General features: G+C 44.1%; 1 protein-coding gene across 2 annotated transcripts in view; it reads right to left on the bottom strand.

The window, feature by feature from the left end:
- Positions 1–16,884, bottom strand: part of LOC137222664 (zinc finger protein 77-like) — a 30,496-nt gene extending 13,612 nt beyond the window's left edge. For both annotated transcript variants that reach the window (XR_010942534.1, XM_067734245.1), the window contains exon 1: positions 16,740–16,884. Coding sequence is in view for 1 of the 2 variants with exons in the window: in XM_067734245.1 (XP_067590346.1) it covers positions 16,740–16,742 (3 nt within the window). In the remaining variant the exon portion in view is untranslated. The remainder of the gene's footprint in view (positions 1–16,739) is intronic.
- Positions 16,885–20,182: the final 3,298 nt, after the last annotated feature.

Below are 20,182 nucleotides of genomic sequence, written 5' to 3'. Positions count from 1 at the left end.
TAAGATTTGTATGGAGACACAAAAGACCCCAAATAGCCAAAGCAAACTTGAAGGAGAAAAACAGAGCTGGAGGAATCAGACTCCCTGACTTCAGACTATACTACAAAGCTACAGTAATCCAAACAATACGGTATTGGCACGAAAACAGAAATACAGATCAATGGAACAGGATAGAAAGCCCAGAGATAAACCCATGCACATATAGTCACCTTATCTTTGATAAAGGAGGCAAGAATATACAATGGAGAAAAGACAGCCTCTTCAATAAGTGGTGCTGGCAAAACTGAACAGCTACATGTAAAAGAATGAAATTAGAACACTCCCTAATGCCAAACTCAAAAATAAACTTAAAATGGGATTGGAGACCTAAATATAAGGCCAGACACTATAAAACTCTTAGAGGAAAACATAGAACACTCTATGACATAAATCACAGCAAGATCCTTTTTGACCCACCTCCTAGAGAAATGGAAATAAAAATAAACAAATGGGACCTAATTAAACTTCAAAGCTTTTGCACAGTAAAGGAAATCATAAACAAGATGAAAAGACAACGCTCAGAATGGGAGAAAATATTTGCAAATGAAGCAACTGACAAAGGATTAATCTCCAAAATATACAAGCAGCTCATGCAGCTCAATATCAGAAAAACAAACAAACCAATCCAAAAATGGGCAAAAGACCTGAATAGACATTTCTCCAAAGAAGATATACAGATGGCCAACAAACACATGAAAGGATGCTCAACATCACTAATCATTAGAGAAATGCAAATCAAGACTACAATGAGGTATCACCTCACACCAGTTAGAATGGACATTATCAGAAAATCTACAAACAACAAATGCTGGGGAGAGTGTGGAGAAAGTGGAACCTTCTTGCACTGTTGGTGGGAATGTAAATTGATACAGCCATTATGGAGAACAGTATGGAGGTTCCTTAAAAAACTGAAAAAAGAATTACCATATGACCCAGCAATCCCACTACTGGGCATATACATGCACTCCAGTTTTCATTGCAGCACTATTTACAATAGCCAGGTCATGGAAGCAACCTAAATGCCCACTGACAGATGAATGAATACAGAAGATATGGTATATATATACAGTGGAATATTATTCAGCCATAAAAAGGAACGAAATTGAGTCATTTGTGGAGACGTGGATGGATCTAGAGACTGTCATACAGAGTGAAGTAAGTCAGAAAGAGAAAAGCAAATAGCGTATATTAACACATATATGTCGAATCTAGAAAAATGGTACAGATGAACCCGTTTGCAAGGCAGAAATAGAGAAACAAATAGAGAACAAACGTATGGACACCAAGGGAGGAAGTGTTGGGCAGGGGGTGATGGTGAGATGAACTGGGAGAGTGGGATTGAAATATATACACTGATTTGTATAAGACAGATAACTAATAAGAACCTGCTGTATAAAAAATAAAATTAAAAAAAATTAACAAATTGAACAAAAAAGAATGACTCACATTCTGGTGAGATTTAAATTTTTTTTTAAATGAAGAAATATCAGTTAGAGAGAAAAAATCATTAAAAAAAGAAAAGACACGAAGTGGCTGAATGGATACAAAACCAAGGCCCATATATATGCTGCCCATAGGGACTCACTTCAGATCTAAAGATACACAGATTAAAAGTGAGGAGATGGAAAAAGGGATTCCAAACAAATGGAAACAGAAAGAAACCTGGAATAGCAATACTTAGACAAAACAAACTTTAAAACAAAGATTGTAACAAGAGACAAAGAAGGACATTATTTAATAAAAAAAGTATCGATCCAACAAGAAGATATAACACTTGTAAATATATATGCACCCAACATAGGAGCACCTAAATATATGATGCAAATATTAACAAACATAAAGAATGAAACTGACAGTAACACAATAGCAGGGGACTTTAACACCCCACATACATCAATGGACAGATCATCCAGACAGAAAATCAGTACTGAGACACTGGCTTTAAACAACACATTAGGTCAGATGGACTTTAAATTACACACACACACACACACACACACGAGTTTTTATATATAAAACATTCCATCCAAGAGCAGCAGAATACACATTCTTTTCAAGTATACATGGTACATCCTCCAGGATGCATCACATGCTAGACCACGAGTCTCAATACATTTAAGAAGAATGAAATTGTATCGAGCATCTTTCCCAACCACAACAGTATGAGAAATATATTCTTATATATATACATATAAGAAAAGAACAGCAAAAACCCCACAAAAAATGTGGAGGGTAAACAACATGCTATTAAACAACTAATGGTTTATTGAAAAAATCAAAGAGGAAATAAAAAGATACCTGGAGATAAGTGAAAATAGAAACACAATGTTTCAAAAATCTATGGGATGCAGCAAAAGCAGTTCTAAGAGAGAAGTTCATGGTGACACATCCTACCTCAGGAAACAAGAAAAACCTCAAATAAACAATCTAACCTTACACCTAAAGAAACTAGAAAAAGAATAAGCAACCAAAATCCAAAGTTAGTAAAAGGAAAGATATAATAAAGATCAGGGCAGAAATAAATGAAATAGAAACTAAAGAAAAACAACGAAAAAGATCAATGAAATGAAGAGCTGCTTCTTTTAAAAGATAAACAAAATTGATAAACCTTTGGCCCACTCATCAAGAAAAAAAAAAGAGAGCCCAAATAAATAAAATCAAAAAAGAAAGAGGAAAAATTATAACCCAAACTACAGAAATACTAAGGATCATAAGAGATTACGCCAAACAATTACACACTAATAAAAAAATGGATAAATTCCTAGATGTGCAATCTTTCAAGACTGAATCAGAAAAAAATATAAGAGGGACTTCCCTGGTAGTCCAGTGGCTAAGAGTCCTTGATCCCAGTGCAAGGGGCCTGGATTCAATCCCTGGTCAGGGAAATAGATCCCACATGCTGCAACTAAAGACCCTGCATGCCGCAACTAAAAGATCCCACATGCTGCAACTAAAGATCCCACATGCCACAACAAAGATCCTGCATGCTGCAACTAAGACCTGGGGCAGCCAAATAAATAAATATTTTTTAAAAAAAGAAAAGAAAAAGAAACATAAGACATGAGTGGACCAGTTACTAGTAATGAAATTGAATCAGTAATTTAAAAACAAAAAAAAAAACCCTCCTGACAAACGAAAGTCAAGGACCAGATACCTTCACAGATGAATTCTACCAAACAATTAAAGAAGAGTTAATCCCTATCTTTTTCAAACTATACCAACAAATTGAAGAGGAATGCTTCCCAGATCGTTATATGAGGCCAGCATCACCCTAATACCAAAATCAGACAGATACTACACACAAAAAGAAAACTACATGCCAATATCACTAATGAACATACACACAAAAATCCTCAACAAAACACTAGGAAACAAAAATCAACAATACGTTAAAAGGATCATTCACTATGATCAAGTGGGGTTTATCCCAAAGATGCAAGGATAGTTCCACATTTGCAAATCAGTCAACGTGATAGAACTCATTAACAAATTGAAGATTAAAAATCATATGATCACCTCAGTAGATTCAGAAAAAGCTTTTGACAAAAATTCAACATCTGTGTATGATGAAAACTCTCAACAAAGTGGGTATAGAGGGAACATACCTCAACACAATAAAGGTATATATGACAAACCTAGAGCCAATATCATATTCAATGGTGAAAAGCTGAAAACATTTCCTAGAAGATCAGGAAGAAGACAAGGATGCCCACTCTCGCCACTTTTAATCAACACAGTATTGGAAGTCATAGCCCCAGCAATCAGACAATAAAAATAAATAAAAGGAATCCAAATTGGAAAGAAAGAAGTAAAACTGTCACTGTTTGCAGATGACATGATACTATACGAAAATATCCTAAAGATGCCACACGCACAAAAAAAACTGTTAGATTAAATGAATTCAGTAAAGTTGCAGGATATAAAATGAGTATACAGAAATCTGTTCAGTATCTAAACACTAACAACAAACTATCAAAAAGAGAAATTAAGAATAATTCCACTTACAACTGCATCAAAAAATAAAATACCTGGGAATAAATCTGAGGAGGTAAAAGAACAGTACATAGAAAACTATAAAACATTGATGAAACTGAAGATGACACAAAGAAATAGAAAGTTTTATTGTTCTCATTGATTAGAAGAATAAATATTGTTAAAATGACCATACTACTGAAAGCAATCTACAGAGTCAAGGCAATCCCTACTAAAATACAAATGGCATTTCCCACAGAACTAGAATGAACACTTCCAAAATTTGTATGGGAACACAAAAAACCTCAAATAGCCAAAACAATTTTCAGAATGAAGAATGAAGCTGGAGGTATCATATTCTCTGATTTCAAACTATACAACAAAGCTACAGGAATGAAAACAGTATGGCAGTGGCACAAAAACAAACACATACATCAATGGAACAGAATAGAAAGCCCAGAAATTAACACACATTTGGTCAATTAATATATGACAAAGGAGGCAAGAATATACAACGGGGGTGGGGGGGAAGATAGCCTCTTTAATAAGTAGAAAACTGGACAGCTACATGCAAAAAAACAAAAAAAACAAAACCAGACTACTTTCTTACACCATACACAAAAGCAAACTCAAAATGGATTAAAGTCTTAAATATAAGACCTGAAGTCATAAAGCTTCTAGAAGAAAACATAGGCTTGATGCTCTTGGACATGTCTTAGCAATATTTTTTGGATATGTCTCCTCAGGCAAGGGAAACAAAAGCAAAAATAAACAAATGGGACTACATCAAACTAAAAAGCTTTTGCACAGTGAAGGAAACCACCAATAAAATGAAAAGGCAACCTACTGACTGGGAAAATGACATATCATTTGCAAATGATATGTCTAGTAAGGGATTGATATCTAAAACATATAAAGAACTCACACAACTCAGACAAAAACAAACAACTCAATTGAAAAATAAGCAGAGGACCTTAACAGCCATTTTTCCAAAGAAGACACACAGAAGGCCCAAAGGCACATGAAAAGGTGCTCAACATCACTAATCATCAGAGAAATGCTCATCAAAACCACAAGGAGATATCACCTCACAACTGTCAAATGGCTATTATCAAAAAGAAAACAAGTGGGGCTTCCCTGGTAGCACAGTGGTTGAGAGTCCACCTGCCGATGCAGGGGACACAGGTTCGTGCCCCGGTCCGGGAAGATCCCACATGCCGCGGAGTGGCTAGGCCCGTGGGCCATGGCTGCTGAGCCTGTGCGTCTGGAGCCTGTGCTCCGCAACGGGAGAGGCCACAACAGTGAGAGGCCCGCATACCGCAAAAAGAAAAGAAAAAAGAAAACAGGTAACAAGTGTTGGTGAAGATGTGGAGAAAAGTGAACCCTTGTGCACTATTGGTGGGCATGCAAATTCATGTAGCTGCTACGGAAAACAGTATGGAGTTTCCTCAAAAAATTAAGAATATACTCTATAGTACAGGGAACTCTACTCAATACTCTGTAATGGCCTCTACGGGAAAAGAACTTTTTAAAAAAGTGGAAATATGTATATTTATAACTGATTCATTTTCTGTATACCTGAAACTAATACAACATTGCAAATCAACTATACTCCAATTAAAAAAATGTTTTTTAATTAAAAATAGAACTACCTCACAATCCAGCAATTCCACTTCTGGGTATTTTTCCAAAGAAAACAAAAGCACAAATTTGAAAAGATACAGGTACCTCTATATTCATTGAAGCATTATTTAGAATAGCCAAGATATGGAAGCCACCTAAGTGTCCACTGATAGATGAATGGATATGGATATATATATATATGTATATATACATATATATATATATAAAATGGAATATTACTCAGCCATATAAAATAAAGAAATCTTGCCATTTGTGACATAAACCATATGATTTCACTTATATGTGGAATCTAAAAAACAAAACAAATGCACAAAGATAACAAAACAGAGTCAGAGATGCACAGACAAATAGCAGTTGCCAGAGGGGAAGGGGTTGAGAGGATGACTGAAATAGTTGAGGAAGATTAAGAAGTAACAGCTTCCAGGCTTCCCTGGTGGCACAGTGGTTAAGAATCTGCCTGCCAATGCAGGGGACATGGGTTCGAGCCCTGGTCCGGGAAGATCCCACATGCCTCGGACCAACTAAGCCCATGCGCCACAACTACCGAGCCTGCACTCTAGAGCCCACGAGCCACAACTACTGAAGCCCGCGCACCTAGAGCCCATGCTCCGCAACAAGAGAAGCCACCACAATGAGAAGCTTGCGCACTGCAATGAAGAGTAGCCCCCGCTCGCCACAACTAGAGAAAGCCCGCACTACAATGAAGACACAATGCAGCCAAAAATAAATAAATAAATTTAATTTAAAAAAGGTAACAACTTCCTTTATAAGTTATAAAATAATAAGTCACTGGGATAAAATGTACAGTGTAGGGAATATAATCAATAATAATATCTTTGCATGGTGACAGTTGGTAACTAGACTTACAGTGGTGATCATTTTGTAATGAACAGAAATAGTGAATCACTATTTTGTGCACTGGCACTAACATAGTTCTGTAGGTCAATTATACTTCAAGAAACAAAGAAACTCATAGAAAAAGAGATCAGATTTGTGGTTACCAGAGGCAAGGGGTTGGGGGAGTGGAAAGTGGATAAGGTGGTCAAAAGGTACAAACTTCCAGTTACAAGTTAAATAAGCACCAGGACGTAATGTACAACATGATTAATATAATTAACACTGCTGTATGTTATACATGAAAGCTAACAGAGTAAATCCTGAGAGTTCTTGTCACAAGGGAAAAAAAAATTTTTTCTTTTTAGAATTTTTTTAAAATTATTTATTTTTGGCTGTGTTGGGTCTTCGTTTCTGTGCGAGGGCTTTCTCTAGTAGCGGCGAGCGGGGTCCACTGTTCATCGCGGTGCACAGGCCTCTCACTATTGCGGCCTCTCTTGTTGCGGAGCACAGGCTCCAGACATGCAGGCTCAGTAGTTGTGGCTCACGGGCTCAGTTGCTCCACGGCATGTGGGATCTTCCCAGACCAGGGCTCGAACCCATGTCCCCTACATTGGCAGGCAGATTCTCAACCACTGCACCACCAGGGAAGCCCTCTTTTTAAAATTTTGATTGGAGTATAGTTGATTTACACTGTTGTGTTAGTTTCAGGTGTACAGAAAAGTGAATCAGTTATACATAAACATATATCCACTCTTTATTTTTTAGATTCTTTTCCCATATAGGCCATTACTGAGGATTGAGTAGAGTTCCCTGTGCTATACAGTAGGCCCTTATTAGTTAATTTTATCTATAGTAGTGTGTATATGTCAATCCCAGTCTCCCAATTTATCCCTCCTTCCCCTTACCTCCTGGTAACCATAAGTTTGTTTTCTACATCTGTAACTCTGTTTTTTTTTTTAAATAAATTTATTTATTTTATTTATTTATTTTTGGCTGCGTTGGGTCTTCGTTGCTGTGTGTGGGCTTCCTCTAGCTGTGGCGAGCGGGGGCTACTCTTCATTGTGGTGCACGGGCTTCTCACTGCAGTGGCTTCTCTTGTTGCGGAGCACAGGCTCTAGGCACGTGGGCTTCAGTAATTGTGGCATGTGGGCTCAGTAGTTGTGGCTCGTGGGCTCTAGAGCGCAGGCTCAGTAGTTGTGGCCCACAGGCTTAGTTGCTCCACGGCATATGGGATCTTCCTGGCACAGGGCCCGAACCCGTGTCCCCTGCATTGGCAGGTGGATTCTTAACCACTGTGCCAACCAGGGAAGTCCCTGGTCTCCTTTCAATACAACAGAGTGAAAATGGTGATCCCAAAGCTACCTTAATAATAGAGGCTTCCTGAATAGAAACATGGCCCCAGACTCCTCCATGTGCCAGCTTAAAGCAGAGCAGGTCAGCCAGGCTCATTTAGGAACCGCCACCACCTAGGTATTGTCTGTATCTGCCAAGGACAGTTCCTGGAGAAGAGTCCGCCCATTACCCTGCACCATCCATAAGCCTTATCATCATTGTTGAAACTCCTATCACAGCTGCATCAAGTAAGAAAAAAGACAAAAAGAACCACTTTCAAAAGCCCAGAATCGAGAGCTGGCAGATACACGGAGTCAGCCAGGAGAAGCTCCCTGAGGACGGGCTGGGTTGATGATGTGGTGAAGCCTCGTAGAGGGAAAAGTAGTTTTTCCTTCTTCTGTGCTGGGGGAAAAAAAAAACAGTTTTCCCTACTGTGTGTTTCTTCCCTGTGTGTCTCTTTTCCTTCACAGAGAACACTTCACTTCAGACACTTCTGGTCTCCAGTGTGTGGCGGTTTCTCCCCACACCAGGCAATTCTCTGTGACTCCAACTGGGTTTCCCACACTTTCACTCAGTGCTGATACACTCTACCTGGAGAGATCCCACAGGTTAAGGGCTCAGTCCCTCAAGACTGACCCCAACCCCCGAACGCACACACACTTCAGACGCCAGTCTCAAGACCAGGCTGTCACCTGTGCTTCTTCTGACCTACCAGCTATAGATCACAGGTTCCCACGACCCCTTCTCCTGGGGTTCCATTAATTTGCCAGAGTGGCTCACAAAACTCAGGGAAGCGCTTACCCACGTTCACCAGTTTAATAAAGGATGCGATAAAGGATACAGATGAACATCCTGATGAAGGGACAAGTAGGGTGAGGAATGTGGGAAGCGGCACGGAGCTTCCATGCCCTCTCTGGGCATCACCCTCCCCACACCTACCCCTGGTCACCAACCCAAAAGCTCTCTGAACTCCAAACAACTGGGATTTTGTGGGGGTTTCATCACAGAGGCAGGAATGGTCATTAAGTCCATTTTCAGCCCTCTCCCTTAAGAGAATGTGGGGCTGACAGTTCCAAGCTTCTTATTATGGCTTGTCTTTCCAGTGACCTGACCTCATCCAGGAGGCATCCATGAGCCCAGAGTCATCTCATTAGAACAAAAGGCACTTCTGTGACCCAGGAGATTAGAGGGGTGTCAGGAGCCAGGGGCAGAGACCAACATATATCTTCTATAATCTCGTAAGGCTTTAAACACAACTGGCCCTAAATGTGATGATTTGCCCTCAGACTTGAAAGCAAGGAAAGAGCGTCCTTTCAAAAGGAAACAGGGGATTTTCCCTGGTGGTCCAGTGGTAAAGAATCCACCTTACAATGCAGGGGACACGGGTTCAATCTCTGGCCAGGGAACTAAGATCCCACGTGCCGCGGGGCAACTAAGCCCACGCACCACAACTACTGAGCCTGCGCTCTACAGCCCACGAGCCACAACTACTAAGCTCATGTGCCTCAACTAGAGCCCACGTGCCACAAACTACAGAGCCCATGCGCCCTAGAGCCTGTGCGTCACAACTAGAGAGGAGCCCGAGCACCACAACGAAGAGCCCGAGAGCCACAACGAAAGATCCCGCATGCCACAACTAAGACCTGACGCAGCCAAAAATAAATAAAATAAGTCAGTAAGTAATAAATAAGTCTTTAAAAGAAAAAAGGAAACTGGGTTCAAAATGCTTCATGGGGGACTTCCCTGGTGGCGCAGTGCTTAAGAATCCGCCTGCCAAAGCAGGAGACATGGGTTCGAGCCCTGGTCTGGGAAGATCCCACATGCTGCGGAGCAGCTAAGCCCGTGGGCCACAACTACTGAGCCTGCTCTCTAGAGCCTGCGAGTCACAACTGTTGAGCCCGTGTGCCACAACTCCTGAAGCCTGCACACCTAGAGCCCATGCTCCGCAACAAGAGAAGCCACTGCAATGGTCCGGGAAGATCCCACATGCCACGGAGCAACTAAGCCCATGTTCCACAACTACTGAGCCTACTCTCTAGAGCCCGTGAGCCACAACTACTGAAGCCCACGTGCCTAGAGCCCATGCTCCGCAACAAGAGAAGCCACTGCAGTGAGAAGCCCGTGCACCACAATGAAGAGTAGCCCCCGCTCGCCGCAGCTAGAGAAAGACCGTGCGCAGCAACGAAGACCCAATGCAGCCATAAATAAATAAATAAATAAATAAATAAATGTTGCAAGCTGACAGTTCATGAAAGATGTAGTTCTAGTACACTATTTTCACACACCTGCCTTAATAACAGGTGAACATGGGCTTCCCTGGTGGCGCAGTCGTTGAGAGTCCGCCTGCCGATGCAGGGGATGCGGGTTCATGCCCCGGTCCGGGAAGATCCCACATGCCGCGGAGCGGCTGGGCCCGAGCCATGGCCGCTGAGCCTGCGTGTCCGGAGCCTGTGCTCCGCAAGGGGAGAGGCCACAATAGTAAGAGGCCCGCGTACCGCAAAAAACAACAACAACAACAAAAACAAAACAAAAAAAACAGGTGAACAGGTCACTCTTCTATGTACTTTATGGAGCCTGTTGAGCTTTGAAAATGGTCAAATACGGGAAATAATAAATAATCAGTATTAAGTTAAATGATCTTTTTCTAGTGGATGTGATTTTTGTTTTTTAAGGCGTATGAAGTGCTTTTCAAACTCTCATCCCAATGCAGCAAAATACCAATGAACAATTCTTCCCCAGGAGGATCCATGTTAATGGAATCTCATCGTCAAGCAAGACTTCATCTCGTCTATCTCCTTATCACTGAAGCATAAATTTCTTGAGAGCAATTGAAATACCAGTCTTGGAACTTTTTTACATAATCTTCTTTTCCTTCTTTCCTACTGTTCAACGGGGAACTGCTCCTCTTTACTAAACAGATATCTGTGTACACCACTGGGTTGCTCTGGGTCAAGATGTGCTTCATCACGAAAGCTTTCAGGGTGTGTGGAATGGGAGAATATAAAAAACAAATCTGCCCAATGCATTTGAGCAGAAGTGCTGGTTCCTATTTAAAGCCTGTCTCTTAACCTGCATATACCAGGATGGGAGCAAAAGATGCCTTAATATGTCACATGTCATGTGCTGGAGACAATGAGGTTGGTAAATGCCTGTTTATCTTCTGTTCTGTGTTTTTATTTTTTATTTTTTTACTTTTAATTAATTTATTTATTTTGGCTGCACCGGGCGGTGTGTGGGATCTTAGTTACCCAACCAGGGATTGAACCCGTGTCCCCAGCATTGGAAGTGCAGAGTGTTAACTGCTGGACCACCAAGGAAATCTGTGTTCTGTGTTTTTAGTTGTTTAATAACTGAGGTCTTCTAAATGGTTTCTCATAAAACCACATTTCAAGTTTTGTTTCTTTTCAGAGAATCTTTTCAAGTATTCAAATGTATTTATCACCCTGATCTCTCAATAATAATAGACACAGAAATCTCTCTAATGCTGACCTGTAGTACATGCTTGATTTTAAAAAACTGTTAATAGGGGACACTAATAGAGTAAGTTTCACCAGGAAAAAAATATAGTAATAGAAGAAAACATTTACCTTTATTCATTGCTCAAATGTTTGTGTATGTCACGCCCCAAAAGAATATGAAAATAATCACAGAATGAGATTTTTAGTAAGTTTCCAGTATATAAACTCATAAAAATAAATCTTGGTGTATTTTGAATCAGTAGAAACAAGCAATTGAAAAGTAAAAATTTTCGGGACTTCCATGGCAGTCCAGTGGTTAAGATTCCAAGCTTCCAATGCAGGGGGTGAAGGTTCGACCCCTGGTTGGGGAACTATGATCCCACATGTTGCACAGTACGGCCAAAAAAAAAAGAAAAAAAGTAAAAAATTTAAATATTAGACCTTTAAAACTAATTGCTACAAAACTAATTTTCTTTAAGTCCTAAATTATGTCTAATTAAGGATATAAGCTGATTTGTGGATAAAGTCCAAAATGTTATCAAACGACCCCACAGTAAAATGAAATAAATGGAGAGATGGGCATATTCTCAGTAAGGGGACTTGATGTCACCATGACATCGGCTTCTCCCAAACAGGTCAAGAGTTTAAGAAAATTCCACTGGATCTTCAATTCCATTGAAGGTTTGCTTTGGGTTTTGGTCTGGGGGTTGTTTCTGTTTTGTGTGAACTTAAGAAAAACTACTTTTAAAAACTGAAATGGAAGACAAACTTCTAAAATAGCCAAGACTTTCTACAGAACAAGGTGGTGGGATTTTCCCTAACAGACATTGAAACTTCTTAAGCTGCAGTGATTAGGACAGGATGGTGTTAACAGAGGGATGGACAAATACACCAATGGAAAAAAACCACAACACATTGAAAGAGACCCACATGTTTTCAGCATGTGGATCAACGCCAGAGCACTTGATGCTGGGCAGGGGCCAGATGATGACACTTTGATGGGGCAGTGACCACTGGATATCTACAGGGGAATAAGAAATCTTTTTCCTTATAAGTGCATATACAATAACCAATTCACTGTGGGCTTAACTATGAGAGACAAAAGTAGAACACATTGAGAAGTTACAGGTAAATGCATTATGACTCGACAATCGGGGGAGTTTTCTTATAGAGGAAAAATAGAGTAAGCTACAAAGGAAGATGGAGAATGGCAAGTCTATTAAAGTTAAGACGTGTCCATCAAATAGAATAGAGAGAACTGATGAACCACAATCTGAGAGAACATATTTGCCATACCGAGAAATGAAAAAGGTTGAATGTCCAGAGTATGTAAAGAAAGTATAATAAATCAGTAAATATACAAATGAATTACAGGTGAGAAAATGACTGAAAACTATTTCACAGAAGACGAACACCATTTATAAGAAGTGCTCAACCCCAATGGTTAACAGTAAAAACCAATATACAATCACAAGGAGATCCCACTTCGCATATTATGATGGACAAAATTAAGCTGGATACTCCTGCGCCAGGCTGGAACCTGGAAGCTTTGCTGCAGTGCCTGCAACTGGACAACCATCTCCTCCAGCAACAAGATACAAAGAGACTATAAGGGACTTAAAAAACTGCACGGCAGGCTTGGGGCAAATTAGGAACAAGAAGATACAAAAAGACCAAATAATCCAACTGCCACTTCTGAGGAGTCCGGAGCAAAAGCAGGGTATTGCCCATGCACCTGGCACACAGCACCACCAAGGGGGTGGGCACACCACCCAAGCCACCCCTCCGGCACAGCTGCTGGACTAGAGTCCCCCCACCCAATATAACAGAACGCAGCTCACCCCCACCCCGTCCTCAGAGAGTGAGCAAGGAAACCTGTTGCTTGTTTTCGCTCCCTCCTGCTGCCGCAGGAGCCCCAATAAAGCCTTGATTGGAATTTCTTGTCTGGCCTCTTATCAACTTCTGTTGATTCAAGTCCAAGAACCCTGGTCGGTAATACTCCAAGTGCTGGAAATGGCGTAGAATCAACACTAGACTCCAGCCCTCCATCCACACTTCCTAGTATTTTGAAAATATCCATAATCTACAGTCCTTCAATTTTCCTTCCACATGTAAAAATTTATATTGCACTGGCATTTGGAGACAAAAATCAAGGAGTATAAATAATAGCACGGCTGATAAATCAAAACTAACCATGAGACAACCCAATCCCCACAGAACTGGATGGAGGATACCACCTGGTGACTCCCTTCCTCTGAAACCAGCACATGTGAAACAGACTGGGGCCAAGAACCACGTAGAAGCATTCTGTGTGCCATTACTGGTGTGGTACGGGTTATATTCACTTATTGCAGATTCAGCAGAAGCAAAATCAAAACGCTGCTCGGTGATGAGGAACAGGTGTAAAGCTGCAAAGAATACCAAAAAGACCAGGATGATGGGCACCCTGGGGGCCACTCACTGGGAAGTGCTACCAACTGACCAAGGGAATAAATATCTACACCTTCAAGTAATGGAACAAAAGTCTTCAGTACTCACACTGAGTCACATGACACAAGATTCCATCAAAGAAACAAAAGGGAAGAGCAGCCAAGTGTGAGCCGCTCAGATCAGCGGCCTGCTGCCCACAGTGCACAAGGAAACCCCAAGTCAGAAGGTCAAAGCCATCCGAGCTGGGGGGCTGGGATCCCCCTGCTGACACACAGCCTGGCTGGGCGCCCCCAGGGCAGGGGGAGGGACTGAGCGCCTGAGATCAGTGTGGAAATGCCCCCTCCTGAGGACCTCAATTCTCACCCAAGAGGAAACACTCAAGTTGAAGTTCTGACCCAGAGAAGCTCTCCAATTCATCAACCTTCTCAGCGGCAGTTGACCCCAAGGAGCCTTCCCTAAGTCTGACCTTCACAGACTCACTCAGGGTGCACACATCACACTCAATTCACCAACTCCTTGGATGAGGCCAAAAGCAAAGGTCAGGAAACAGCTGAGGACAACAAAACCTCGGCTGACAAACCACCCCCAGCCCTTCCTCAGGTGGATCCCCTACCCCATGCTCATGCCATAAACACCTCCTTCTGTGGTGGTTCTACAGTCTGGAGGCCACAGGTGTGGGGAGGGGTGGCAGCAAGGGCCCAGAGCACCTTCCTTCACCTCCCTCATAGGCTCAGCTTGTCCCCGCCCCAGGGGATGCATCCACATCAAGCACTGTGGGTCATTCACAGGAGACAAAGACCCCTGTCTCAGTGTGTAAATGAGAACCTGCAGGATCACTGCTCCCTCCTGCGTTCACGGATAATGTAGGAGAGGGAAATTCTGGGGCACTTTTATGATTTGAGGAACAGGATACTGCTCATCCCTTTCAGAAGACAGGCATCAGTTCACTAATATCCTCATGATGACGAGCTGTAACTCATCTAAAAAGAAGTGAGCAAGTCTCAGTAGCACTGGTCACATTTCACAGAATTTCCATTCATCTCTGTTGACCAGCTAATAACAGGAAGTAGACAAGAATCAGACAGTGTCAGAACTCTGCACCCTGCATGGAAGAGCCACTATGATTCCTATGAATCTTTTTAATCAGTATGTCCACCCATTTCACATGAAGGGGTGGGACTGCCTGCATTTCCTGAAATTCTAATGGAAGAGAAGACATTTTCTGTACTGAGACACTTCTCCCCAGAGGCATCTCTGGTTAAGGCCCAAATACCCAGAATAATACAAGTCAGCAGGAAAGGGCAAAGACCTGAGACGCTTACTACCCTCACTAAGGAGAAGAAACCAGGCAGAAAGAATGCGGAATTTTACACTTGCTGAAACCGGAAGCTGGATCAGGGGAAGCTATTAGTGCTGAGCTGGACCCAGAGGAGGCTGCTCACAGGTGTCAGGGGACAATGCTGAACCCTCCCTGAGCCCTGTGCTCCTGGAAACTTCGATGGGAGGTGAAAGGACCCCCACCCTTTGTTCTTCTGGAAAACGGCAGACTGCAAGAAACCGTCCCCGTGCCCCACCTGACTCAGATAAGACTCACACGGAGGCCCCTTGTTCATCCAGGACAAGGCCAGACGCAGTCCCCTCAGAGCCCCATCTCCACCTCATCAGTGATTAGCAGAACTGTTCCCCCCACTGACCAAGCAGAACAAATGCTTGTTGGCCAAACTTTGGTTCAGCTCCTCTCCTTCCCCCTGACCTGGCCTCACCGCAGCCAGACGACAGACCCCTAAGGACAGGCTGGCCTCAGGGATCTGCTATCCGAGCATCACACCTGGTCCCTCCTGGTGTTGTTTAAGCCTCTGTGTAAAAGAAACTCTTTGCCCAACTCTTGAGACGCTTGCAGATCTTGGGGTCAGATGTCCCCCTTCCTGCAAAACCCCCTGTGCCTCGTGCAGCAGACCCTTCTCCCCTGCAGGAAATCATTTGAATGAAAGTCTGCCTTTAGGAAATTTGGATTTTTATTTGACACTGGCTTGACCCAGTGTTCACAATTACCCATTTCTTACTCAAACTTTACTTAGGCTCCTATCTACCCACAGGCCCGACTTTGAGTCACCACTCCCTCCCCCCGGCCCCCACTGAGAAGCACTGAGCTGCAGAGCAAACCCTCCCCTCGGCCCCCCTCCCCGACCCCGGGCTGAGAATGCGCTGACCACAGGGACGCCCCATTCTGTCAAACAGCCTTGCTCTCACCCTCCTCACTCATAGCCCTTTTCTGTTTAGTCTGAGACCCTGGAACATTTGTGGTATCCGAGCCCTGTCCCTATTCCAAGTCTTTGGAATATTAAAAACAAGACCACAGCCCCAAACGGAATCGGTTATTCTAAGTCCCAAATCACCAAACAGAGACTTAATTACAGTTTCAGCCTCTCCCAGAAACGGAATCTGAAACCAGTCAGTCAGGAATTACCTGGTCAGCACAGTGAAGTGATCTGCCTGACAGACCCCTGCCCTCCGTAGAGTAACCTGGCCACAGACAATCCACTTTTCGCCACTTTCTTTGTCCCGCTCCCTCTGCCTACGGAAGACTTTCATTCCGTACAGCTCCTGGCAGCGCCCTTATAGATATGCTGGATGGGAGCTGCCAGATTCATGAATTGTTGCATACAGACGTAAGAGCTTCAAAATGTACTCAGTTGGATTCTGTTTTTTAACGGGAATAAAGTTTCTCCTTACCCAATAAGGGTTTGACTTTGTCAGGTCACGGCGCGTTCCCTCACCCCCGCCCCTGACCACTGCCCGGGTCACCTGGTCCTCCCTGGGACCCCCAAGGGACGCATACTCAGGTCGGGACTCCCCCGCCCCCCACGAGAAGACGGGAAAGACAGGACGCCGGGACCCCACCCCGCGGCCGAGGGGGAGACTCGGGTCGGAATCCAGGGGAGCGGGCGCGGAAGACCCGGGCCTGCCTCAGCTCCCAGGCGGTCCTAATCAGCCCCTTCCGTCTCTGGCCCCGGCCCGCGCACTCACCATCTCCGCCCAGGTCCTGGGTGTCCAGGGCGTCCTCCCGCGGCCCCGCAATCTGGGCCGGTGACAGCCACAGACACTGGACACCTGGGTCCGCGCCCCTCAGGTGCGCAGGCGCGCCGAGATGCGCCGAGAGCGACGCCTGCGCGGGCTGGGAGGGCTGGGAGGGCTGGGAGGGCTGGGAAGGCACCCACCCCCGACCCTGATTGGACGGAGCTCCGGGCTTCCGCCCTCTGATTGGACGGTGCTCCAAGCACTCCCCTCCCCGGGGCTTATGAGTGTACGCTACTCCGTGACCCGCCCCCGGCGCCTTTTAGAAAAGGACTCCAGAACCGGCCCCCGCAATCCTTGATTGGATTGTTCTCCGGGAACCGGCGCTCTGATTGGACGGTACTCCAGGCGCTCACCCTATTGAAGACTCTGAATGTATAGTGCGCGGACAAGCTTCCGGGTTCTGATTCGACAATTGTTCAGACCCTCCCCGTCCCTCCGCCCAGTTTCACGGGCTCCACCCTAGCGCTTCTGATTATTTCCCGGGCCCCGCCCCCGTCTCCCTTGATTGGACAGTGTTATAGTCCTTAAGGCCTCACTGATAAGCTGGGACGTTGGTCAGGTCCCTAAGCCGGGCAGAAGTGCTGTTTTCGAGCCCGGGGTCGTGGGCTCCCAGCAGAACTTGTTCCCGGGCAGGCGGACCCGGACCGGGACGTCCTGACTCAGTTTCCCCGCGGAGAGACCCCTGTCCAGAGTCGGGACTGGACAAGATGGGCCGGGAGAGGCTGGTGACCTCCAGGGTCAATGGTCGACCCGGGATCAAAGGTCACCATGTGTCTGTGTCCTTTAAGAACAAAGAAACGTTCGCCTGTAAGGCAGGATCCGGCCGGGTTTGACGTGTGACCTTTGACACCTACCGCCCTCCTGACCCGCCCGCGTATCTGGGCTTGACCAAGTTCTCTGTGTCCCATTTCTTACCCCACAGCATCAGGCTCCCTCCCCACAGGACGGGGGTACCGTTGGGTCGCCCCCACGTCTGAGCAACCCTGAGGTTCAGAGCAAGTCCTTGGTCAGCTTCTCCAGAGAATAGGCCACCCAGGGAGCCCTGTCCAGTCCAGCCACACTGACCCGCAGTCCACGCACCGCCCTCACTCGCCCAATTTCCCTCCTCCCTTTCTCACATAGACGAGAAAAGCCCTTTTCTTTGTGGCTGGAGAGGCTGACACATCGCTGAGATCCGAGCCTCAGCCCTGTTGCAACAATCTTTGTGAATAAAATTTCTCTTTAAGTATAGATTAGTTTTTTATTAGACATACTTTTATTTTTTCGGCTGCACCATGGGGCATGTGGGATATTACTTTCCCTACCAGGGATCGAACCCGTGTCACCTGCAGTGGAAGCATGGAGCCCTAACCACTGGACCTCCAGAGAAATCCCATAAACATACTTTTAAAATGATGAATCCTGCAGCTTCCTGAGAGCTTGGTTCTAGGGCCATGTTGCCCAGGGTGATATGGCAGTGGGATATCCTTTCCCAGTGGATACCCATTTGGGTTGACATGCATCCAATTTTTGTGGCTCTATGGTAGAGCCATAGTGGCTGAGCCACTTGCAGAATTCAATGGCAATTGTGGGCCTGGGAGCTTGACTTGCAAATACCTTTCAAATCAAGGTGCACAGCTAGCAAGGGTGATGGCAGCCTCTCTGAATCTGCCATCATTGGACTTAACTGGCACAATTAAAGCCTCAGTTATGGGTGGCTGAATCTAGAAGCTCCCAACAGTCCAAGGTGTTGCCCAGAAGGATGATGAGATGGTTCTGCTGCAAATAGGTTTTAAATCATATGACCAGATTTGGGTGTATGTGGTTCATAAGGTATCAGGTTGTTTGCCAATTAAAATACATATGGTTGTATTTTGAGGTTGGAACTCCAGCACTAGCCTGCATGGACTTTAGTCAATAATAATGTATCAGTGATAAAATAAACAAGGTCCTACTGTCTAGCACAGGGAACTGTATTCAACATCCTGTGATGAACCGTAATGGAAAAGAATATGAAAAAGAATGTATATATATATAACTGAATCACTTTGTTGTACAGCAGAAATTAACACATTGTAAATCAACTATACTTCAATAAAATTAAAAACCTTAAAAAAAAAGATTGTGATATTCCAAACTCAACCTCCATAGCTTTTATAACAACCATTCAAATTAAAGAAAAGGTAGTTAAAGAAACAGTCCCTGCATCTCTCAGTATATTGATGGCAGTACTAATTTCTGAAATTCCTCCATGAGTGAGGTGTTGCTTCAGGCTTACTATCTTTTTTTTTTTTTTTTTTTTTTTTTGTGGTACGCGGGCCTCTCACTATTGTGGCCTCTCCCGTTGCGGGGCACAGGCTCCGGACGCGCAGGCTCAGCGGCCATGGCTCACGGGCCCAGCCGCTCCGCGGCACGTGGAATCCTCCCGGAACGGGGCGCGAACCCGTGTCCCCTGCATCGGCAGGCGGACTCTCAACCACTGCGCCACCAGGGAAGCCCCAGGCTTATTATCTTAAGGAACAGTTCTAGAAGCATCTCTTTGACCTTTCCCCAACAATATGCCTCAAGAAAACCAAAATGGTAATTTTAGTGGTTAGCAAGTGTATCTATTTCTACAATCCATCCTGAGCCTGAGGAACTAATCTATTTTCGTTATTTTTATAGGGCATTTTGTAGTTTATGATTTTGTAAGTTTCTGTGCACAGGCTTTGCACATTTTTCTTGGACTTCAACATTTTGCTTCTGATTTATAAGCGCTTTTAAAACTATCAATTAGGGTTTCTCTGGCGGCGCAGTGGTTAAGAGTCCGCCTGCCAATGCAGGGGACATGGGTTCAAGCCCTGGCCCAGGAGGATCCTACATTCCACGGAGCAACTAAGCCCGTGCACCACGACTATTGAGCCTGCGCTGTAGAGCCCACCAGCCACAACTGCTGAGGCCCTTGTGCCTAGAGCCCGTGGTCCGCAACAAAAGCCACCACAATGAGAGGCCCGTGCACTGCAAGAAGAGTGGCCCACGCTCGCCCCAAAGGCAGAGCCCCCTGCCCAGCAACGAAGACCCAATGCAGCCAAAAAAAAAAAATTATTAATGATATTGCATTTTTTGCTATGACAGCATTGAAAACATTTCCAAGTTATTATATCTTTCATCTTATCATTTATGACGTTTTTACTTTATTTTTTTCAAATCTTGTCATCATTCTATTTATAGTTTTTCTTTGGATGTCGTGACTTTCACTCCCTAAGTATACAGAAATACTTACTGATGTTTTCTTTTAGGTTTTTGGGGGTTTTTTTAGCTGCATTGGGTCTTCGTTGCGGCACGTGGGACCTTCCTTGTGGCATGCGGGATCTTTCATTGCAGCACCCAGACTCTTTGTTGAAGCATGGGCTTCTCTCTAGTTGTGGCGCATG

This window comes from Pseudorca crassidens, chromosome 3, assembly GCF_039906515.1.
Source record: "Pseudorca crassidens isolate mPseCra1 chromosome 3, mPseCra1.hap1, whole genome shotgun sequence".
NCBI lineage: Eukaryota > Metazoa > Chordata > Mammalia > Artiodactyla > Delphinidae > Pseudorca > Pseudorca crassidens.
This window is presented reverse-complemented; position numbering and strand designations above follow the sequence as displayed.